The 19561-nt window shown below is 44.5% G+C and overlaps 1 protein-coding gene across 4 annotated transcripts in view; it reads left to right on the top strand.

The window, feature by feature from the left end:
* The window catches only part of Nsmce2 (NSE2 (MMS21) homolog, SMC5-SMC6 complex SUMO ligase), a 225465-nt gene that overhangs the window by 196824 nt on the left and 9080 nt on the right, over positions 1-19561 (top strand). For all 4 annotated transcript variants that reach the window (XR_004946787.1, XM_036208605.1, XM_036208607.1 and 1 more), the window contains exons 5-6: positions 18909-19009; positions 19370-19476. Coding sequence is in view for 3 of the 4 variants with exons in the window: in XM_036208605.1 (XP_036064498.1) it covers positions 18909-19009; positions 19370-19476 (208 nt within the window). In the remaining variant the exon portion in view is untranslated. The remainder of the gene's footprint in view (positions 1-18908; positions 19010-19369; positions 19477-19561) is intronic.

Consider the following 19561-nt stretch of genomic DNA (forward strand, 5'->3'; position numbering starts at 1 on the left):
GAGAGGAACGAAATGGTGGTTGAGGGTGGGGTCATAATGATTAGGAAGAACAGGAAAATAATTCAAGTTCTGGCAGTAGTCTTAATGATGCTTAAGAAAGGACAAATGGAAAAAGACCAGTGGTTGCTTACTTGGTGGGTCATTGACATGGTGGCATGACCCATCGAGACAGAGAAGAGGAAGGCTCCTCAAAAAGAGAAAAGATGTCAATTATAATAAGCTTTACTGAGGAATTGGAGTGTTTAACATTGAGAACAGGCAGCCAGATGGTGGTGGCACACGCCTGTAATCCCAGCACTCAGGAGGCAGAGGCAGGTGGATCTCTGTGAGTTCAAGGCCAGCCTGGTCTATAGAGCTAGTCCAGGACAGGCTCCAAAGCTACAGAGAAACCCTGTCTCGAAAAACAAAAACAAAACAAAACAAAACAAACAACAACAAACAAACAAACAAACAAAAACAAAAAACAAAAAAACATTGAGAACAGGCAATGCCCAACCAAAGGGAAAAGGTCAAAGCAGATTAGTTTGTTAATGTGTCATCTCAACAGATGATAGCCCAGTGTGCAGTGTCTGGAGCCTTGCAAAACCTGCCGCTGGCCTGTGTGCATCTGGTATTGGAAGATGTGAATGTGTAGAACTAGGAATGGAAAAATTACCAACTCAAGGAAACTGTGTGTCATCATGCTAGCCTTGCAATGGAGAAAAAATAGGGGAATTAAGCTTGGCAGGACCCAGCTTCCTGAAGGAATGGATCATTGGTACATTTTTTTAAAAGATAGGAAAGACAGCTTTTAGGCAAGAAGCAAAAGTAAACACATCTTGTATCCTAGAATCCAAGGAAGGACGAGGAATAAAGACACAGCATCACTCTGTGCTGACAACATTGGTCAGTTATTCGTTAGGTTAGAAACCAATTTAAATCTTTCCAGTTGACCTGCCAATTAAGCGTCCCATTTACACATGAAGAAGAGAGGCACTGTACACAGATGGGTAGGGGAGAGATAGGCTTTACCAGGCTTGACTCTGAACCAGGGCTTCTATGTCCCCACCGCCTCACCTGGACATTAAGAAGACTAGATGTGTACAGAGCCAGAAGTTGTGAAAAAACCAGGATCGAAGTAGAGTTATGAGGACCAGTAGCAGTCTGGGGGCCTTACTACTGCAGAGTTGAAAGCTGGCCACAAGGAAATTCTTCCATTTGGACTCACATGCCCATGCCATCTGTGGCATTTTGCTGCCTGGTAGGTGGAGGATTGAATGTTAGTCATCTGGGAATGAGGAAACTCATCCTTCCAAAGTAGTACTGGTCATTGTGTCTGGAAATATTCCACATGACACCTTATGTCCTGTCTACCCTCTTCAGTGACATGGGCTACCTGCTGTTGATGAACTATGACTTAATATGAATCACAACTAATTGGTAGTCTTTGCAAAAACAATTAAATTTGAGAAAGCTGGGTTACCTGTGTGAGGTCTTTGTAATCTTGAGGTGAAAAGAGACAGATGGGCAAAGATTTGGCTCCTAGAGTAGGCAAAAGTGTGCTTCATCTCCCTGGGAACACACATTCCAGCACCTGAATTCAGCTGTACTCTGTGGCTGACTTGCAATCCTGCTCCCCCTCCAAGTATGTGACAGATCTAAACATAATTCCTCTCTATAGTCCACTGACTCTTGTAACACAGTTTCCAGAATGTTAGTAATAACCACATTGCACCTACATGCTATACTTGGGTAACCACCTCTGTTGCACAATTTACTTAATGTTGGTCACAGTGAAACATGTTTTCATCACTTGAAATCCAAATTTTATTTGCCAGGTTACTAATGGCCATTTATTTCTGTAACATAAATTAGGATGTTGTGCAAGTTTGGCTTGCAAGCAGGTTGACTCTTGAAGTCCAGGCGTCCCATGGGTTCAGTGTCAGGAGTTGTTTGGGTTCAGTGAGCCAGATAGCCACAAAACCTTTCGTCTGCTTGCTTTTTTAAGATGGTCTCATGGTGATTATAAAGGGTTTAAAACCAGAGTGGGTTTGGGAGACTCATGTCTGCCTTCCTGCCTGTTCTCGTGCTTTAGTTTTCTGATTGGAGAAGGAACAGGGTCAAGAAAAGGGTACACATGGCCCACCCTCCCAGGTCACAAAGCCATTATGGACAGGGCTTTTGGGTCATTCTGCTTGTCCCTCCAAAGTGCTGCTCTCTCCCAGTTAGTAAACACCTGACCCAAAGGTTATCTGTTGATGTTGTTTGGACAGAGAGGGAAGCGAAGCCTGCCTGTGAAATGAAAAACTTTCCCACATACTGGGGTCAACTGAACACAAGTTTCCTCCTGCGAGATCTCCCAAAGTCCCCTCCACTTGAATTTCCTTCTCACTTTTCTTTTGAAAAGCCATGTTCCCTTTCCACTTAGGAAGAAAGCCTGGCTTGTCCTGACAGTAGCATGCAAAAACCAACTGCATCAAATTCCCAAAGAGAGCGAAAGCCCAGTGACGACCCACTTCTGACTTCAGTAGCAATGGCAGTGAGCATTGACCAGAGCCTTTGAGGTGATACAGAGAAGAAAAAGCAAGTCAGCAATTGCATAGTTACATAGTTAACATGGTCCAAGATGAGAGCCTGCACTGTTCTGTCCTGAGTGCTGCAGACTTCTGAGTTGGCCTGCAGACTGTCTGTCCTTTCTAAACACAGTGCCTGCTGTCACTCCAGCAGTAGTAAGTAGTTTGTGATGAGAAGTGAGGTATATGGTAATGTTTTTGCTAAGCCCTGACTCACGTGGCATCATGTTGCTTCAGACACCTTAGCTTCTGAATTCAGAAAAGGGGTTTTACAAAGATTCCCACAAAAAGCTAATTATAGCTTTAGACTGAGATTCACAATTGACATGAAGGTCAAGGATGAGCAGACAGACTGGAAGAACACAAAGTGCCTTATCACAAGATCAGTCTGACCATAGGGAAATCTTGTCAGAACGTTCTGCATAACTCCCAAGCATAGGCACCTGATGCCCAGATGCCACGGAAAGGTCTTCGGCAGTGTCTGGTGCCCTTGTGGTGTGCCTGCTGTCCTGTCCATACCCTGGCTTGTCTCCCCCCTGCCTCAGATGTCTCCCAATGCTCCTGCTGGAGCTCACAGAACACATGGCACATGTTGTCATGGCACTTTGTGTCCCAGCACAGGGCAGTGAACTCTAAGCCTTACTCACCTCATTCAGAGCCTCCCGAGCATGGCTGTAACTTACCTCAGTATTGGGTGCAAGCATGTTCCTGTGTGCTGGCATTCACAGTTTTGGAAAGTGTCAAGTGGTGTTGAGAAAACCTCCTTTCAGGTGCCTTGGTTGCTGGTGTAATGGACACGAGGGCTCTGTGCTGACCTATCATGGGAATAGCCGTCCCCACACCCTCCATGGAAAATGGAAGGGTGCAGTACCTGCCTGGCAGGTGTGCCTGCACTCACTCATCTTACCTGCTCTTCCCTTGGGTTACTCCCAGCATCACTGTCCCTTCTGTAAGCATTACATGCAGCCTCCCTGAGTGCTCCCTCATCCCAGGGCTCCCCTCTCTGTGAGCTCCCCACACTGGGCCGTGCCACAGGATGACTTGCCTGCCTGTCTCTACCCTGCCCTCCATGCCTAGACAGTTGGTAAATGAAAGTTGCATGAATCATATCTCAGGCTCCTAAATGAGGAAGAGAGAATTGGTTTTCTTTAAGTTTTACTCCTGATCTTAGAAATCTAACCCTCCAGCATCTTTAACACATGAAACTTGACTGTACTTCAGGTTTGAGTCTCAATTATCCATTCATGGGCTAATACTCCAAGACTCAACATGAAACTAGACTCAACTTGAGCCAGGGATGATCCCACATGCCTGTAATTCCAGTACTGGGGAGACAGAGGCAGGAGGAGTTCAAGGGCAGCCTCAAATACATGGTGAGTTCACAACCAGCCTCAACAAGACCCTGTCTCGAAGAGAAAGAAAGAAAAGAAAAGAGACACTCTGCACAGCCTCTGACCGTGGTTGACTGAGCTGAATTCTGTCTGGGTCTTAATTCTGGAAATACAACTGTATTTTAGGATTCCTTCCTCATCCGTCACTCTGCTGTCCATGGGAGCATGTTTCACTGGTTCATTCTGTTTGTACCGACTTTGCTGCTTTGATCCCTTTAGAAGCTGAATCATACTTTTGGAACGAAATAGTCATGGGCTTCTTTATCATTAGCTTTTTTTTTTTTTTTTACTATTTAATTTAGAATAAGAACAAGATGATAAAATTAGATACAAGAGGCCTCTGTGTGTCATCAAGTAACCTAGCCTACTTTGGGTAACAAAAATAAATTCGCTTTAAATACTTGCCAGCTCGTTTGGACCGACTTGGTTCAGATGAATGGCCTTCAGTCTTGTGCAGTGTGAGAAGCCATCTTTCCCTTAGAGTTCTTCCTGACAATTAAAATTTCCCTCTTAATTTCATTCCAGTGCTCCTAATTATGACCCTGTAATGAGTGTGCTGATTACATCCCCTGTGCAATTTCTCTGCCTCCTTGATGTTACCCTTCATTTACTTTCCGTGCGCCTCTTCTCTCTGCTCTAGGAGCCCCTGCCTACTCGTCCCCCACAGGGCTTGTAGCTCAAGGCCTCCAAGTTAGGGAGGCTTTTCCCATTGCCTGCAGTTGCCTCTCCAGATTTAGACTTTCGTCATGAACACCACATGTTATAGCTAAGAAAGAGAATGGTATATAGTCTGAGGAACTTGGGAGCTGTGGTATAGCCTTGTCCTCTGCTATGTTGGAGGGTGTCTGCTCATTGCTGTGTTCAGAATGATCCAGATTTGGCCCAACACCCTGGGTAGGAATTGTGCCTGCCATCTTCATTGTACCCTCAGGGTGGCAATTATCTGGAATCTTTGGGGAGTTCATAAAGCAAATTCTTGGGAGCTTTCTCCTCTCACTTTTTCTTTCCTTACTCTTTTTTTTTTTTGGTCCCCACTTACCAGTAAGCTGTTCCACTCACAGCAATACTGTTTTCTGTGGTATAGGACCACAGGCACCCCAATCTAAGACTCAGGTCTGAACACAGAAAGACGGGCCTGCCAGTCAACCTCCTTTATTTTTCGGACACCATTCCCAGAGTCCTCTAGCCCCTTACTGGGGTTCCCTTTCCCCTCTCTCTAATGAGGGTAAATGTTTAGTTCATCTTCGCAGTAACCTAATGAGATGGAGATGCGAGAACGCACGCAGGAAATACCTGTCCCAAGTTGGTGGCAGAGCCAGCCAGTCGTTCTGAGGCCTGGACTCTGCCCAACTGTCTGTATGCAGACAGGAAATGTAACTCCCACCTCTACAGAAGAGCTAGAGGGTGAGCAGAGCAGTTGGAAGGCAACAAGGACCCTGTCAGACTGCCGTCCACATCCTGCCGCTGGGCCCCTGCCCATGGACCACACATAGGAATCTAGAGATAGTGAATGCTGGCCTTGAGAAACCTTGAGTGGGAGAGCGGTGGCCGGTAACAGGTGATTGTGAAGGATCTGTTTACTTCCTCATGGTGGAAGATGGGGGTCCCCTGGGGACTCCTGAGTGCATTCTCCGGAGAAGGCAGAGCCTCAGCAGACGGCCTTCCTGGACCCCTCTTGGTTCCTTCCTTCTGTGTGGCACAGGCAACGCCTATAGACATCACAGCCTCAGTCCATGCTGCTGCCATGTGCCCGTGCTTGCCCACTGTCATCAGTGGCCTGGAATATGTAAGCTATCAGTGAACAGGAGAATCTGCCCTCCCTGATGATTCTGGGGGTGAGTCCGGAAAAGACCAAATGTTCCGTGCTAAGCATATTGGGAAGCGCCGTGAATGTCATGAAGTTTTAAGTGTGACTTCTCCATGTTTACAAAATGAGCAAATGACTCACATCTATTGTATACATTCACCAGTGCTGTGTCCTCAGCTGATCCTCATTGTGAAGTCCTGTGTCTTCCTGCGCGTGTGAGGAAGGTTTGGAAGAGGCCCGGAAGTGGGGGTGGAACATAGAAAAGCTTCTTCGGGACACGGACTCAGCAGGAAGCATCATCAGTGGGTCCTTTCATGGTTCTTCAGTCACCCTCACTGCTGGCTCCTCTCTCCTCCTCCCTGCTCCCTCTCCTTCTTCCTCTCTTACTTCTCTTTCTTTCAGTCAGCAGAACGCTCTCCTCGGGAGCCATGCTCTTTGTTAGCCTAATTCAGACAGAGCTGTACAAACTGAAGGCAGACCCTGTGGATGTTACTTTCGCTCAGGAGGGCCTGCCCTGATGACATGGCCACTTGGCCCGTGAGAAACCAAGCTACCCTGTGGGTAGCTTTACTGACATCCCTGGGACAAGATTGTTAGGGAGATTTCGACCCTTCCAGCTTTGACCATTTCAAATTCTTCCTAGGCCAGCCAATCCCAGCACTCTTGAAGGTAGAGGCAGGCAGAGCTTGGCTAAAAATAAAAACATAAAAACTTTCTTTCTCCCATAATAAAATATTCTTTGGAGGTTGACCTGGCTTTAAAAGGAAAAAAAATGTTAGTACCTTGTACCAGCATAAAGGAGTTGGAGTTTTTGTTTGTTTATTTGGGTTTTGCTTATTTTGTTTATATCTTGTGAGAGGGTTGTTTTGAGACAGAACTTTACCGTGTAGTCTAGGCTGCCTTGAACTCCTTTTTATATATATATATATGTTTTGACTCTCTGTACATGTGTGAACCCTATGTATACCTGGTCCCCCCTTGAAGGTCATAAAAGGGCAGGGCAGTGGGTCCTCCTGGGACTGGAGTTAAGGATGGCTGTGAACCAACCACCATGTGGGTTCTAGGTTCAACTTGGCTTGTCTCGTTTGCAAAAGCAACACATATCATAACTGCTGAACAATCTCCCTAGCCCCCTGCCTCTAACTCTTGATCTTCCTGCCTTGGCCTCTTGAGTTCTGAAATTACAAGCATGGTTTCTGAGATAATCTCATACTGCAGCCTACGCTGGCCTCAAACTCATAGCAATCCTCCTGCTTCAACCTTCAGAGTGCTGGGATTATGAGTGTGAGCACCACACCTGACTCAAAAATCAGTCTTAACACTCTTTAGCAAAATGGTATAAAACATGAAATATGAAATAGAGGGGCTGGTAAGATGGCTCATGACTGAGAGCACTTGCATCTTACAGAGGACCTGCGTTCAGTTCCCAGCACCCACATGGTGGTCGACAACCATCCACAACTCCAGTTCCAGGGGCTTCAGCACCCTCTCTGATCTCTGTGGGCACAAGGTACACATGGACATACATGAGGGCAAAATGATACAATAATAATAATAATAATAATAATAATAATAATAATAATAATAATAACATTTTTAAAGGAAATATAAACTTACATAGCTACTACTAAAGATCTATGGGATTTTCCAAATATCACACTGAGTATTTCTGATGATTCTTGATTAAATCTGGAATCTGCCAGGAAATCTGTTCCTGTTTTGTTAGCCTCAGGACTGCACTGGACACTGACAGGTGTGACCAGCTCTGCCACCAGAGCTCTTCATAACACAGGTACTTTCTCCCTTGCACATTTTCCGAAAACAGGCACCTTTAAGGATTACAGATGGCTTTTACTTTGAGAAGCTTTATAAAACAAACAAACCATGGTAATGGGGCTGGCTTTATTCTCTTCTTCAATTTTCATAGTCTATACAGCTGTTTGACTAGAGTTTTGTCCAGAGGTGCCAAAGTTAAGACACAGTGTGTGGTGATTTGAATAAGAATTAGTCACAAGGGACTGTATTTGATAGGATTAGAAGGATTAGGAGGTATGACCTTGTCAGAGGAAGTATTTCACTGGGGGGTGGGCTTTGGGGTTCAAAAGCCCATGCCAGAGCCAGTATGCTCTCTCTGGCTGTAAATCAGGATGTTGTTCTCAACCACTACTCCAGCACCATGCTTCCTGCCATGCTCCCCACCATGAAGATGGACTAAACCTCTGAACCTGTAAGGAAGTCTCTAATCAAATGCTTTCTCATGGTGTCTTCTGCACAACCATAGGACAGTAACTAAGACACATGGGTGAATTGATTCATTCAGTTAATTAATTTAGTAATATGAATAAAATTTCAGTGTTCTAGCTTATATCTTGTAGGATAGAACATCTAGGAAATATCAGTGTCATAATCTCAGTCCTCATGAAAATTAAAACATTGCATTTATAAAGTTCAGAGTTTGTAACTCTGAGTTCCCTTTTTAAATAGCTTGATCTGTGGGCTTTGTTTCATCGTCTCCTTCAGTGTGACAGATGGAATAAGTGTGACTACCAGTGCTACCATTGATCCTCCCAGCCTCATCAATACTGCCTGATCTCAGGAAGGGCATGGAAAAAAATCTCAGAAGCTGTTGCTGACTCCTCTACTGATGTTCACATTTACAGTGACCATGCCACCTGCACATAATGGACCACACATTTTATCATTTTATTTCTATATGTCAGTTAAGTTTTCTTAATATTTTAATATTTTTGTGTGTGTACTTTGGGGATGGGAGGGTCATGTTATCCAACAGCACACACATTGATGTCAGAGAACATCTTGTGGGGCTTAGTTCTCCACTTCCACCATGTGGGCTTCTGGGAATTAGCTCAGATCATAAGGCTAGAGCACAGGAGACCTGCCTCAAAAAGGAAAAAAAAAATTACAAGTGGAAGTGCTGTGGTTTACTTAACTCCTGTCTGGGGCTGGGTGGGGTTCAGGACTATAGCACTTGTCTGGTACTACAAAGGATAAAAGTCCTAGGTCTGGAGGCTGAAGAAACAGGTTAGTGATTAAGAGTATAAACTTCTTTTGCAGAGGACCCAAGTTTATTTTTTAAGGCCTGTGTTAGTTAACTCGGAACCATCTGCAATTCCAGTTCTAGGAGGACTGATGCCCCCTTCTGGACTCTGCAGGTACCTGCACTCACATGCACAAACCCACATAGATTTCCAGGTGCTTTTTAAAAAGCTGCTATGATTAAGTATCGACAGTTGCAACTTTTCCTACCTTGGTAGAGTCCACAAGGTTGAAGCAGTAGACACATTTTTATAACTGACTGCTGTTTGTACCTCTGGATATAAATTCTTTGGGACAAAGGAAGAAAATCAGAATTTATATAAGGCCATACTCTAATGTTTACTTCTTGAAATATGACACCCGACTTTTGGGCCCTTGATTCTGGCAGAGTGGCATGAAATGAAGAATGTACAGTGTTATGGCCTCAATGGTCTCATATGACTCTTAGGAAAACTGAGAAATCACATCAAGACCAAGTTGTTGTTCTCTAAAGTAACTGCCTTCAAAACAGTCTTTTTAGCCATTCTCGGTAACTGACACCTGTAATCTTAGAAGTCAGGAGCACACATTCAAGGCCAGCTTGGGCGATGTAGCAAGTCTCAGGCAAGCCAGGGGCTACAGTCTGAGTCCCTGACTCCAAACAAATAACCAAATTTGGTTAGGTCTGTGGGTATGTAGCTCAGTGGTGGGTGCTTGCCTTGCGGGCTCGAGGCCCTGAGTTTGATCCTTTCAGGGGTTAAGTGGAATCGGTTTGCATATAGCCATACTAAAAGCAGCTCCTGCATTTCCTGTCATGGAGACAGTGTGGCGATGATGCAGGCAGACTCCCCTCCGTAAAGGGATCTATAGTCTGGTGGGGAAGGGAAGAAGTGAGGCCGAGCAGGATGTACCTCTGCTGTAGCACCACACAGAGGGAAGAATTGAATGGGGTCTTGAAGAATGGTCGGATTGATGCGGAAAGACAGCAGAGGTATGTAGTGAAAGAACATGGCAGATTTGGACAAAATGTAAGTAGCTTGGTATGGATACTAGACTTGGGTATGAGGTAGGAAGCCATGGGAGACCAGGATTTTCTAAGTGCCAATGAAGTGCCTTGTCCTGTCAGAGACCATAATTTTAGAGCTATCTAGCTGGGGTAGAAAGAATAAATTGGAAGAATAGGTTCATAAAGAACGTTGTGTGGGAAGGGAAACAGGAAACGCCAGGGGCTTGGCTTGGAAGAGCAGCACTGAGGATGAAAAGGACAAGCCAGAACAGATGGTTTAAAGAAAGAGTGGATGGAGTCAGGAGGAGGGTGTGTAGATGGTCCTCAGTACAGACGGCTTAAAGAAAGAGTGGATGGAGTCAGGAGGAGGGTATGGAGATAGTCCTCAGTGCCTGGCACTTGGTACCCACCACCCTCTAACATGAGAAAAGATATGTACAGGTATATTCTCTCTCTCTCTCTCTCTCTCTCTCTCTCTCTCTCTCTCTCTCTCTCTCTCTCTCTCAACAAATGCAAGAGTTCAAAGCTAGCCCTGGCCCAGGCTACCTGGGACAGTTCTGTCTCAAAAACTGCACACTAGCAACACAAACACCATCCCCTGTGTCCACCCATCTTACTGCCCGGAAGACTGAGGCAAAGAGAGCTGAGATAACCTGCCCAGGAACTCCTACCTAACTGAACAAGGCAGGTCCAAGCATGCTGTTTCCAGATCCCACGTTCTTAAATACTGTAATTCTTGTTGCCTGGCATCCTTCCTTCTTATCACACCTTCCTGGGGAGCGTGGCTTAATCACCATCCTCATCAGGAGGTTCACCTGTATACCTCGCCTCACCTCATCTCTAGGGATGCTTCAGTACTTTGTATGAGGCACATATGTCATCTGCCATTGCTTGCACAGGAGTAACAAGAGTGTTTGGATCCGGTTCCATCTTGTGATTGTGACACACATGCTTATCCACAAAGAACCTTCAAGGTCTCTGGTGAAAAGTCACATTCCTATAAAACCATGTAAAGGAGGAAGGTAAAGCTACATGAGAGTGGTATAGTAGGCAGAGAAAGGACATTGGCTGCTGAGGGCTGGGTGCGATAGGATGAGGTGAATGGAGTGGAGATGCTTTCTCCACGTACATGGACCAGAGATGACTGTAGACTGTGGCTATGCAGAGTAGGAAAACATCCTTCATAGCGTTGAGCTGTGGTGGTGGTGGAGGAAATGCTCTCATCTAAGGAGGCAGCAGAGTTGTGTTAAAGCCGGCTATGACAGGCATGGTGGTGGGCGTCTGTAATCCTCGCATTTGGGAAGTGGAGTCAGAGGGATTATAAATTTAAGAATTGAATATATGGAAATCCTGCCTCAAAAACAGGATATATGTGTGTATATTCTGGTTGAAAGGTCTTTATCATTGATCCTTATAGGAAAACAGCTTTCCTGAGAGACTGGTCCTGCTTTCTCTTAGAACCTGCTTTCCAGAGGTCTGTGTGCAACTCCCATGAAGCCACTTGGCTTTGTGAGAGTCCCCTGTGTGACTGGGCTCCCCCAGGACAGGATTTTTTTTAATATAAGGACAACACCTGGCATAGTAGTGGTAGAAATAGCAATGATGATCAGCCGAGTGTGATGGCTCAGGTCTGTGATTGTAGTACTTAGGAAGCTAAGGTAGGGGATAGAGAGTTTGAGAGCAGCCTGGATTGTTTAGCAAGACCCTGTCTTAAGAATAATCATCATCATAGTCATAATAGCAGTAATGATTCAAAATCTCAGTGTTTTAATTTTATAACATTAGTTATATACATAAATACAGATACCTGATAAATAGTATTGTTGGATTTGCCTTACCTTGTAGCTCTGTTCTGATTACATTGTGTTACCCTCCATTTACTGAATAGTTTTGTTGAAATTTACATTTGGTGACTTTTGCCATTCTGTGAGAGTTATAACATGTAGCAGATCCTCTGTGCCATAGGCCCTATCTGAACATGATGCACATCAGAATTGTGAAAAACTGTTCGCACAGCAGGCAATGTGTTGGCACAGGAAATGCTGGGAGCCAGGGCTGAGTTCCCTCCAGAAGGGAACTGGCAGCTTAGCTAAGAAGCTGGTGTTCAGAACAAACCACCAGTCCCAAAAAGAAACTGAGGTACAGAACTCGATGCCCAAAGTCATGGGAGGGTCCTCAACACACACACACACACACACACACACACACACACACACACACACACACACACACACCAGGTCCGACCCCTCCAGCCAAGTCATAGCTAGTACAAAGACAGACTCGTGTAACTGGGGAGTCTCAAACGTGGGACCAATGAGTGTTGCCTCCATCTTCTGGGCACTAGCCCATCCTGTCTAAATATGCTCTCCCAGAATAGTGCAAGTGCAAACCCCAGCAGGAAGCAAGTATTTGTACAGCATTTCCTCCGTGCACTACTGGTTTTGAGAGAAGAGTGCTTTTAGAAAATGCTCAGGCCTAATTGAAAAGTACATAGCAGTCAACATTTATTCCCTACTAGCATAAAACTTTCTAACTAGTAGCCAAATTTGGGATGCCTGAAGACAGACAAGTGACTAATGCTAGGGCTGTGTGTGGCCAGAACCAAATGTATTTTGTGACCACAAGACCATGTCTGGATTCTCCTTTGTAATTACCACACAGCCTACTGTAATTGTAAAACTTATATTTACTTCCTGCCTTTGACATGTAATCCAGGGTCCAAGACTGCACCCAGACCTACAGTGAAGTTCTCTCTCATTTGACTACAATGTGTAAATTATTGAGTGAGAGGGTGTGTGTGTGTGTGTGTGTGTGTGTGTGTGTGTGTCCATGTCTATTAAATATGCAAGTATAATCTTGTGAAAAAATAAGTGTCTACCTTATTGGATGAAACACTTCAGCAATCTAATGTTTATTGGACAACTACTATCCATCAAGGACTATTTTAGACTCTAGGAACCATAATGAGACCACAAAGGCCTTGTCTTCCTGGAAGAGATGAGGGAGCTGGGAAGGAGGAAGGGAGACACATGAACTCAGTGCACATGGATGTGTACTGCACTGAGCACCAGTACAGTGCTAGGTGTCAGTGGCTTCTTCAGCTTGGTACCTTGGAAAAGGCCTCTCCAAGATGATATTTAAAATGACATTTAAAATGACAAGAAAGAATGGAACAAGCAAAGGGCAGGGAGAACATTCTCAGCAGATTAATGGAAAGACCCAAAGATAAGAAGGAATTTGCCATGCTCCCAAGACAGAGAAAAGGCCAGGGTGACTTGAATGTGGCAGGTGATGGGTGACTGCTGGCAGTGAGGTTGAAGGGCCATGATCACACATGTGACTGTGTGTGGTATGTGGTGTGGCCCTTATTGAATCGGCATCAGCCTGGAGGAACTGGAGCTGTCTAGGCGGGAGATGGGCATGGTTTGAACTGAGGTGTAGGAGAGAACCAGGCAGAGGGCTGACATTGGGAATGTGGGTTAGGCCCAGAGTCAGAGAACTTACCAGTAGACCAAACATGAGGAGTAAAAGAGACAGTATTAAGAATTAATCCTACAGGTTCAGCTTTGAGCAGCTGGATGGTAGTGAAGGAGATGAGAAAGACCAAAGGCCTCAGCATTAGCAGCCAAAACTGACAAATCACAAACTCACCCTGCCACACTCCAACCACATGTCACTAGGACATATTAAACTTTGGAAATACGACTTCAAACACTTGGACTGTTTCTGCTTCCTTTGGTATTTCATTTTATGGCATCCAGAAAGGAAGGAAGGTTATATTATTTATTCAGGCACTAGAAAGATAGTTTATGAATTAAAAGCATTTCTTGCTCTTCAAGGACCTGAGTTTGGGACCCTACACCCATATCAGGGGGCTCACAACTACTTGTAACTCCCAACTCCAGAGAATCTAATCCCTCCTTCTGGCCTCTGAGGACACACACACACACACACACACACACACACACACACACACACACACGGCATACCCTCACATATATACAATAAATAATAATTATATAAATAAAGTCCAGGGCTTAGGGATCTAGCTTGCTTACCTTGCACAAAACCCAGTACCACATAAACTAGGCATGGTGGTACACAACTGTAATCCAATCACCTAGAAGATAGAGGCAAGAAATCAAAGTCATTTTAGCTACATAATAAATGTGAGACCGCCGTGCAGTGGTGGCGCACGCCTTTGATCCCAGCACTCGGGAGGCAGAGGCTGGTGGATCTCTGTTGAGTTCGAGGCCAGCCTACAACTCTACAGAGTGAGTTCCAGGAAAGGTACAAAGCTACACAGAGAAACCCTGTCTCGAAAACAGAACAGCTATGATTGATGCTTTAGTAGGGAAAAGCTTTATGAGAAAATTATTTGAGGGTTGGGGATTTAGCTCAGTGATAGAGCACTTGCACACAGGCCCTGAGTTCGATACTCAGCTCCAAATAAATAAATGAATGAATGAATGAATGAATGAATGAATAGATGTGAGACCATCATTCAGTACATAAGATCCTGTCTTAGAGGTGGAGGTGGGGAAAAACATCATTCAGCCAATCTTATTTGATTCTCTAACTCTTACCTGCCTGTGTCCCTCCACTGTTAGCCTAGTTTCTGTCCAGGCTTTCCTCCTCAACATGGTGCTTGGTCATGAGCCCCAAGCATCTAGATGCAGGATAGGGGTTTCAAGACCTGCCCATTGGTTAGATGTTAACGGCTAGTGTATTCTAACAGCACAGCTTATTATATGCCCTGTCCAGCCATCTCTCAGTGTCCATGAGGGGTTATCTCTGGGACCCCTGTATATATCAAATGTCATGAATGTTAGATACAATGGCAGAGTGTTTGCATAGAACACACCCGCTCTCGGAGTCTTATGTCATCTCCAGTCACTCACCATACCCAGCTTGGCCTAAATGCTATCTATGTAAAGAGATAGACTACATAGGGACGAATAACAAGAGAAAAGGTCTGCATATTCAGTACAGACACAGTTGCTTTTCAAATAGTTTTCACCTATGCCTGCTTTAATGCATATATTTAGAACCCAGGAATGTGGAAAGCTCGATGTAGAAAATAAGACATCTCATTTGCTCACTGACCTATGCATAATCAGGAACACTTTGTGATTCCTTAATAAAGATTGTATTGACTTAATCCAATTGCTTCTTCATTTTATGTCTAGTTTTTACAATTGCCTTAGAAATGTCATGGGGCTTAAAACTTATTCTTACCTGTACACTAGAAATAGCAATGGTCCTTCATAGGCATTACATGAGTACTAAATGAAATAATATCAAGTTACTGGAACAGTCGTCAGCAAGTGAGCTATTATTAGTATTAATGAGACACCTTGGTGATGGAGCACTCTAGAACCAGCACACTGTTTGCAGCATTCAAATAGTCCAGCTCTAGAACGTGCAGAGGCAGGCACCCTTTGAGCCCCCAACCGGTTTTAAATAGAATCTACACTTTGCTTTATTCCTGGTGTTCTTGGATAAATGAAACTTCAGACAGCAGCTAATCCCACTTTTAAAATATCCGTGGTTACAGCAGATCTGTATCTTTCCCTCCGGCTGCCTTTTACCACATGCACCGTACAGTTTTGTCCTCTGGATCAGCCTAACCACCGTAAGTGTTATTTATTGCCAGATGCGACCTTTTGTGAGCACCTTGCAGAATCCAAGCATTAATGTCATTTTCTATAAATACAGGTGTAGGGTGAGGAAATGCTCTTTGGAGAAGTATCGCTATTGCAATCTTTCCCCTTTTAGACTCTCGGTCTGTGGGCTATTACTCACTGTTGGCATTCACCCTTCTCTCTTTGTTACCTCCCTTTCCGTGATCTCCAGCATCGCTTAGTTCCCCACTCAGCCCTCCCTAGTGGTTGGCATTGCATTTGGGTTGTGCTTTCTTGCTTCCTCTACCTTTTGAAATGTAAAAATAGAAAATAACCAACAAGCCCACAGTCTTTCACATGGGCTGAACTCTGTTATACATCTAACAGATTTTCCGGTGAATTCCACGCTGTATTATTTATAGTTAGAAATCTGCCATCCGTTCAGAATAAACTCTATAAGAAATTCACCAGGAGCTCCCTTTATTTTGACTCTCAGACACAAAAATCAGGACTAAGAGGCAGCAGCCCACAGGAGGCGGCTTTGGAAAGTAGATCCCAGAGGCGACATGGCTCCTGGCCTGCCTCTTGCCTTTTTACCTGCCCGGTTTCCTGAAGTCACTAGTTGATAAAGGACCCTTTAAGGAGGCTGACTCTCGTATTATGAAAGCCCAGGGCTCAGGAAGCATGCAGCCCTTCATAGGTGTGAGCACTGTTTGCAGAAGCCCCAGCTCCTATCACAAGAAACATACCAAAATGTGGCACCTTCCGTATTAAATGCCATTTTATGGCTGACAGGATTTTTTAAACTGTTTTTGCAATTTTGCTTTGGAACTAGATTAGCTGCAGAGAACTGATTTGTCATTGGCCATTAATTTCTCAGCAATTCTCTTGGTGTACTTAGGATCTTCATTAAGTTAAATAATAGATCTAGCCTTTATATTGATTCTAAATGAAATATTGTTAATTACTAAATAAGCAATTAGTGAGGATAAGCAAATAATACATTTGTAGGCCTTTAACACAAATGGATTTTAATTTGACAGCTTGTTTAAGATAAAGGATTAAAGACTGCTGATCTATAACACCCAAGACCAGAGTGCCTCCAATTTGGGATTTGGGGATACTTAGACAAAAATCAGTTGAGCATCCCTAATCCAGAGAGCTGAAATCAGAAATGTTCCAGAATCTGAAACTTTGGAGGTGTTGTATTGACACTCAAAAAGATTTCAGATTTTGAGACAGAGATGTCCACCAGTACTTGGTTTCCAAGGTCTCATCCTTGAAAAGGTCTGAGGTCCCAGGCACCGCACCCTCCCTGATGCTGTGTGGTTTTCTCATCCTTGAAAAGGTCTGAGTTCCTAGGCACTGCACCCTCCCTGATGCTGGGTGGTTTCCTCGTCCTTGAAAAGGTCTGAGGTCCCAGGCACTGCACCCTCCCTGATGCTGGGTGGTTTCAAATGCTCTGCTTGGGAGTCCAACATCTTCATCCCCCCCTTTCTAGAGAAAGAGCTGGTTTAGGGGCATGAAGCTGCTGTACAGATAAAGAAAGGGGTCCCCTCTAAAGAGCATTCAAGGCAGAGTCACTGTCCTCTAACCATTCATTTACTAGATGGCCTTGAACAAAAGCTCTATACCCTTGTCCTGCCTTAGCAGTGTCTTTCCAAACAGACAGTGTCTTTCTCCCAGCCTGAGGGGAGTCCCAAAGTCATTCCATAACAGAAAGGTTTACAGACCCACCTGACCTATATAGTCAAGGGTTTCTCTCCCACACTGTGACAGGAAGGTAGTTTTAGATCTATATTCTACCAGAATAGAAGAAGGAAGAGAAGAGAAAGAGAAAGGAGAAAGGAATAGGTCATCCACAGACAATTGACAAGTGTAAGTTAAAAGGCCCTTACCCAAAATGCTTGGGGATCAGAGTGTGTCACTTTTGGGGTTTTAAAACAGTTTCATGTACGTAATGAGATATCTTGAAGACAGGATTCAATACAAGTAGAAAATTTGCTTATATTCCCATACACAATTTCTACACACAGCTTGAAGGCAACTTTATACAATATATTAGATGGAAGTCCTCGCCAGGAAAAAAACCACTTGTGCTAAAACTGTCTCTGATTTTGTATAGTATTTTAAATAATTTTATCCATGAAGCAAAGTTTCCCAGTGGCATTGTCCACTTCTGGTGTCATATCAGTATACAAAATGTTGTAAGTTTTGGGATATTGAGAATTTCAGACTTTCTGGTGTAGAGAGACTCAGCTTGTAGACCTCACTCAGAGAGAAACTCATCCCTGTTAGCCCAGAAGTCTCCTGTCACCTGTGTTTTCCTCAGTAAAGGACAGGTGGGATACAATAAAAAGAAGGGAATTTTGGAAGCAGATGGCCCTGTGTTCACAGCCTCACGCGCACTGCTCAGCAGTTCCCTGTGCAGGCCAGGAGCTTCAGGGTGGCCTCTGGGTCAGCTGTCTTCATACTAGCAGTGTGACGTCATTCGCCTTGCCACTCATTCTTTCCTGCATGCTTCTGGAGGCTCCCCAACACGGTATTGGGGGGCGCTCGAGGCCAGAAAGATACTCAAACCTGTCTTCGAGAAGCCAGACATTTAACATATTTACAAAAGCAGAAAACAATGCCATTCTCCTCACTTTGGTTTGGTTTGTTCTTTAACTTTTAAAATGTTTTTTATGTGAGCAGGGTGTGGTAGCACACACCTTTATGTGTACATCCCAACATCCCAGCACTCGGGAGCAGAGGCCAGCCTGGCCTACAAAGAGTGTTCCAGGACATCAGGACTGTCACACAGAGAAAAACCCTGTCTTTGGGGTGAAAAAATTTTTTTAATTAAAAAAAAAAGTTATTTTTATTGGCATGTAATGGGATTGTTTTATTGGCATGTAATGGGATCTTTAAATGAAGCAATAAATATATTTTTTTAATTCTCTAGTCTTAATATCTACTATGGTAAATATTGATAAATACAACCCATATTTTTAAAAAGGCTCCTTGGAGCCTTCAAAAATATCTAAGACCTCAAAGGCGTTCAAATCATCCACCCCAAAGTGTGGTTGTTGCTGCACTGTACACAAGTAGTTCCTGTTTACCAACTGTTTCCTTGAGCTGGGAGCCATGTGGTTTTGTTTGTTTTCTCCATTTGTCTTGGCACCAAAGCTGTGAAGCCGACTTTTAAACAGGACACTTTGGTAGCCCAAAGCCTGTAACTGGACACAAAAGAAACCAGGTCCTCCAACTCCTACAACCTCACCTTTGGTTACTAAGCAGTGTCCTTACAGACTAAGTCTCTGAAGTTCGTAAAGTCTTATTTTACTGCTCTGGGCCCTGGGTGGGCAGGGGCAGAAAAGTTAACACAGATCTTCCAGGTGCCTAGTACAGGGGCTGAGGTCAAATAGGCCTGGAGGAACTTCCTGCCCTTTCTTCCTCTCCCTGGCAGGCTGCTAGGCCAAGCTAGCTCACTAGCCCCCTTTCTTCCCGTAGATGGTATGCATGCAGACAGAGAGAATGACGGGACAGAAGGACTTGACGAAGATATGATTGTGACCCAGAGCCAGACCAATTTCATCTGCCCCATAACACAGGTATGGCTTCCTCTTTCCCCTCAAAGAAAATGGAGTTAGATGAGTTTCACAAGGGCAGAAGGCCCCCATTTGGCTTCTGATATCCCCCTGGGAGGGAGGCAGCAAGGAAAGAAAAGTAATGAGCTCCAATTGTACACTTGGGAGGGTTGTGGCTCAAAACGCTTTCATTCAATCACATGCTTTCAGACCTGGGAACAAAGTCACAGCCCAGAGGCCTAGTGAAATTAGGATCCCTGGAGCCCAGCATTTCCTGATCTCAAAGCTAATACTTAAAGCCAGGAGGGTGAGAAGTTAGCCGCTGGAGGGACTAGGAAGTGGATGGTTATTATACCTGAAAGCCTCATGTCTCCTTAATCATAGCTGGAAATGAAGAAGCCAGTGAAAAATAAAGTGTGTGGCCACGCCTACGAAGAGGAAGCCATTGTCCGCATGATTGAATCCAAGCACAAGAGGAAGAAGAAGGCCTGGTAAGTGGGTGCTGGAGGAAGCAGAGCATCCTGGTGGTCCTCAGTGCGTGCCAGGCAAAGGTGTTCACAGTCTCCCCTAGTTACG

This window comes from Onychomys torridus, chromosome 16 (genome assembly GCF_903995425.1).
Source record: "Onychomys torridus chromosome 16, mOncTor1.1, whole genome shotgun sequence".
In the NCBI taxonomy this organism is placed as follows: Eukaryota; Metazoa; Chordata; class Mammalia; order Rodentia; family Cricetidae; genus Onychomys; species Onychomys torridus.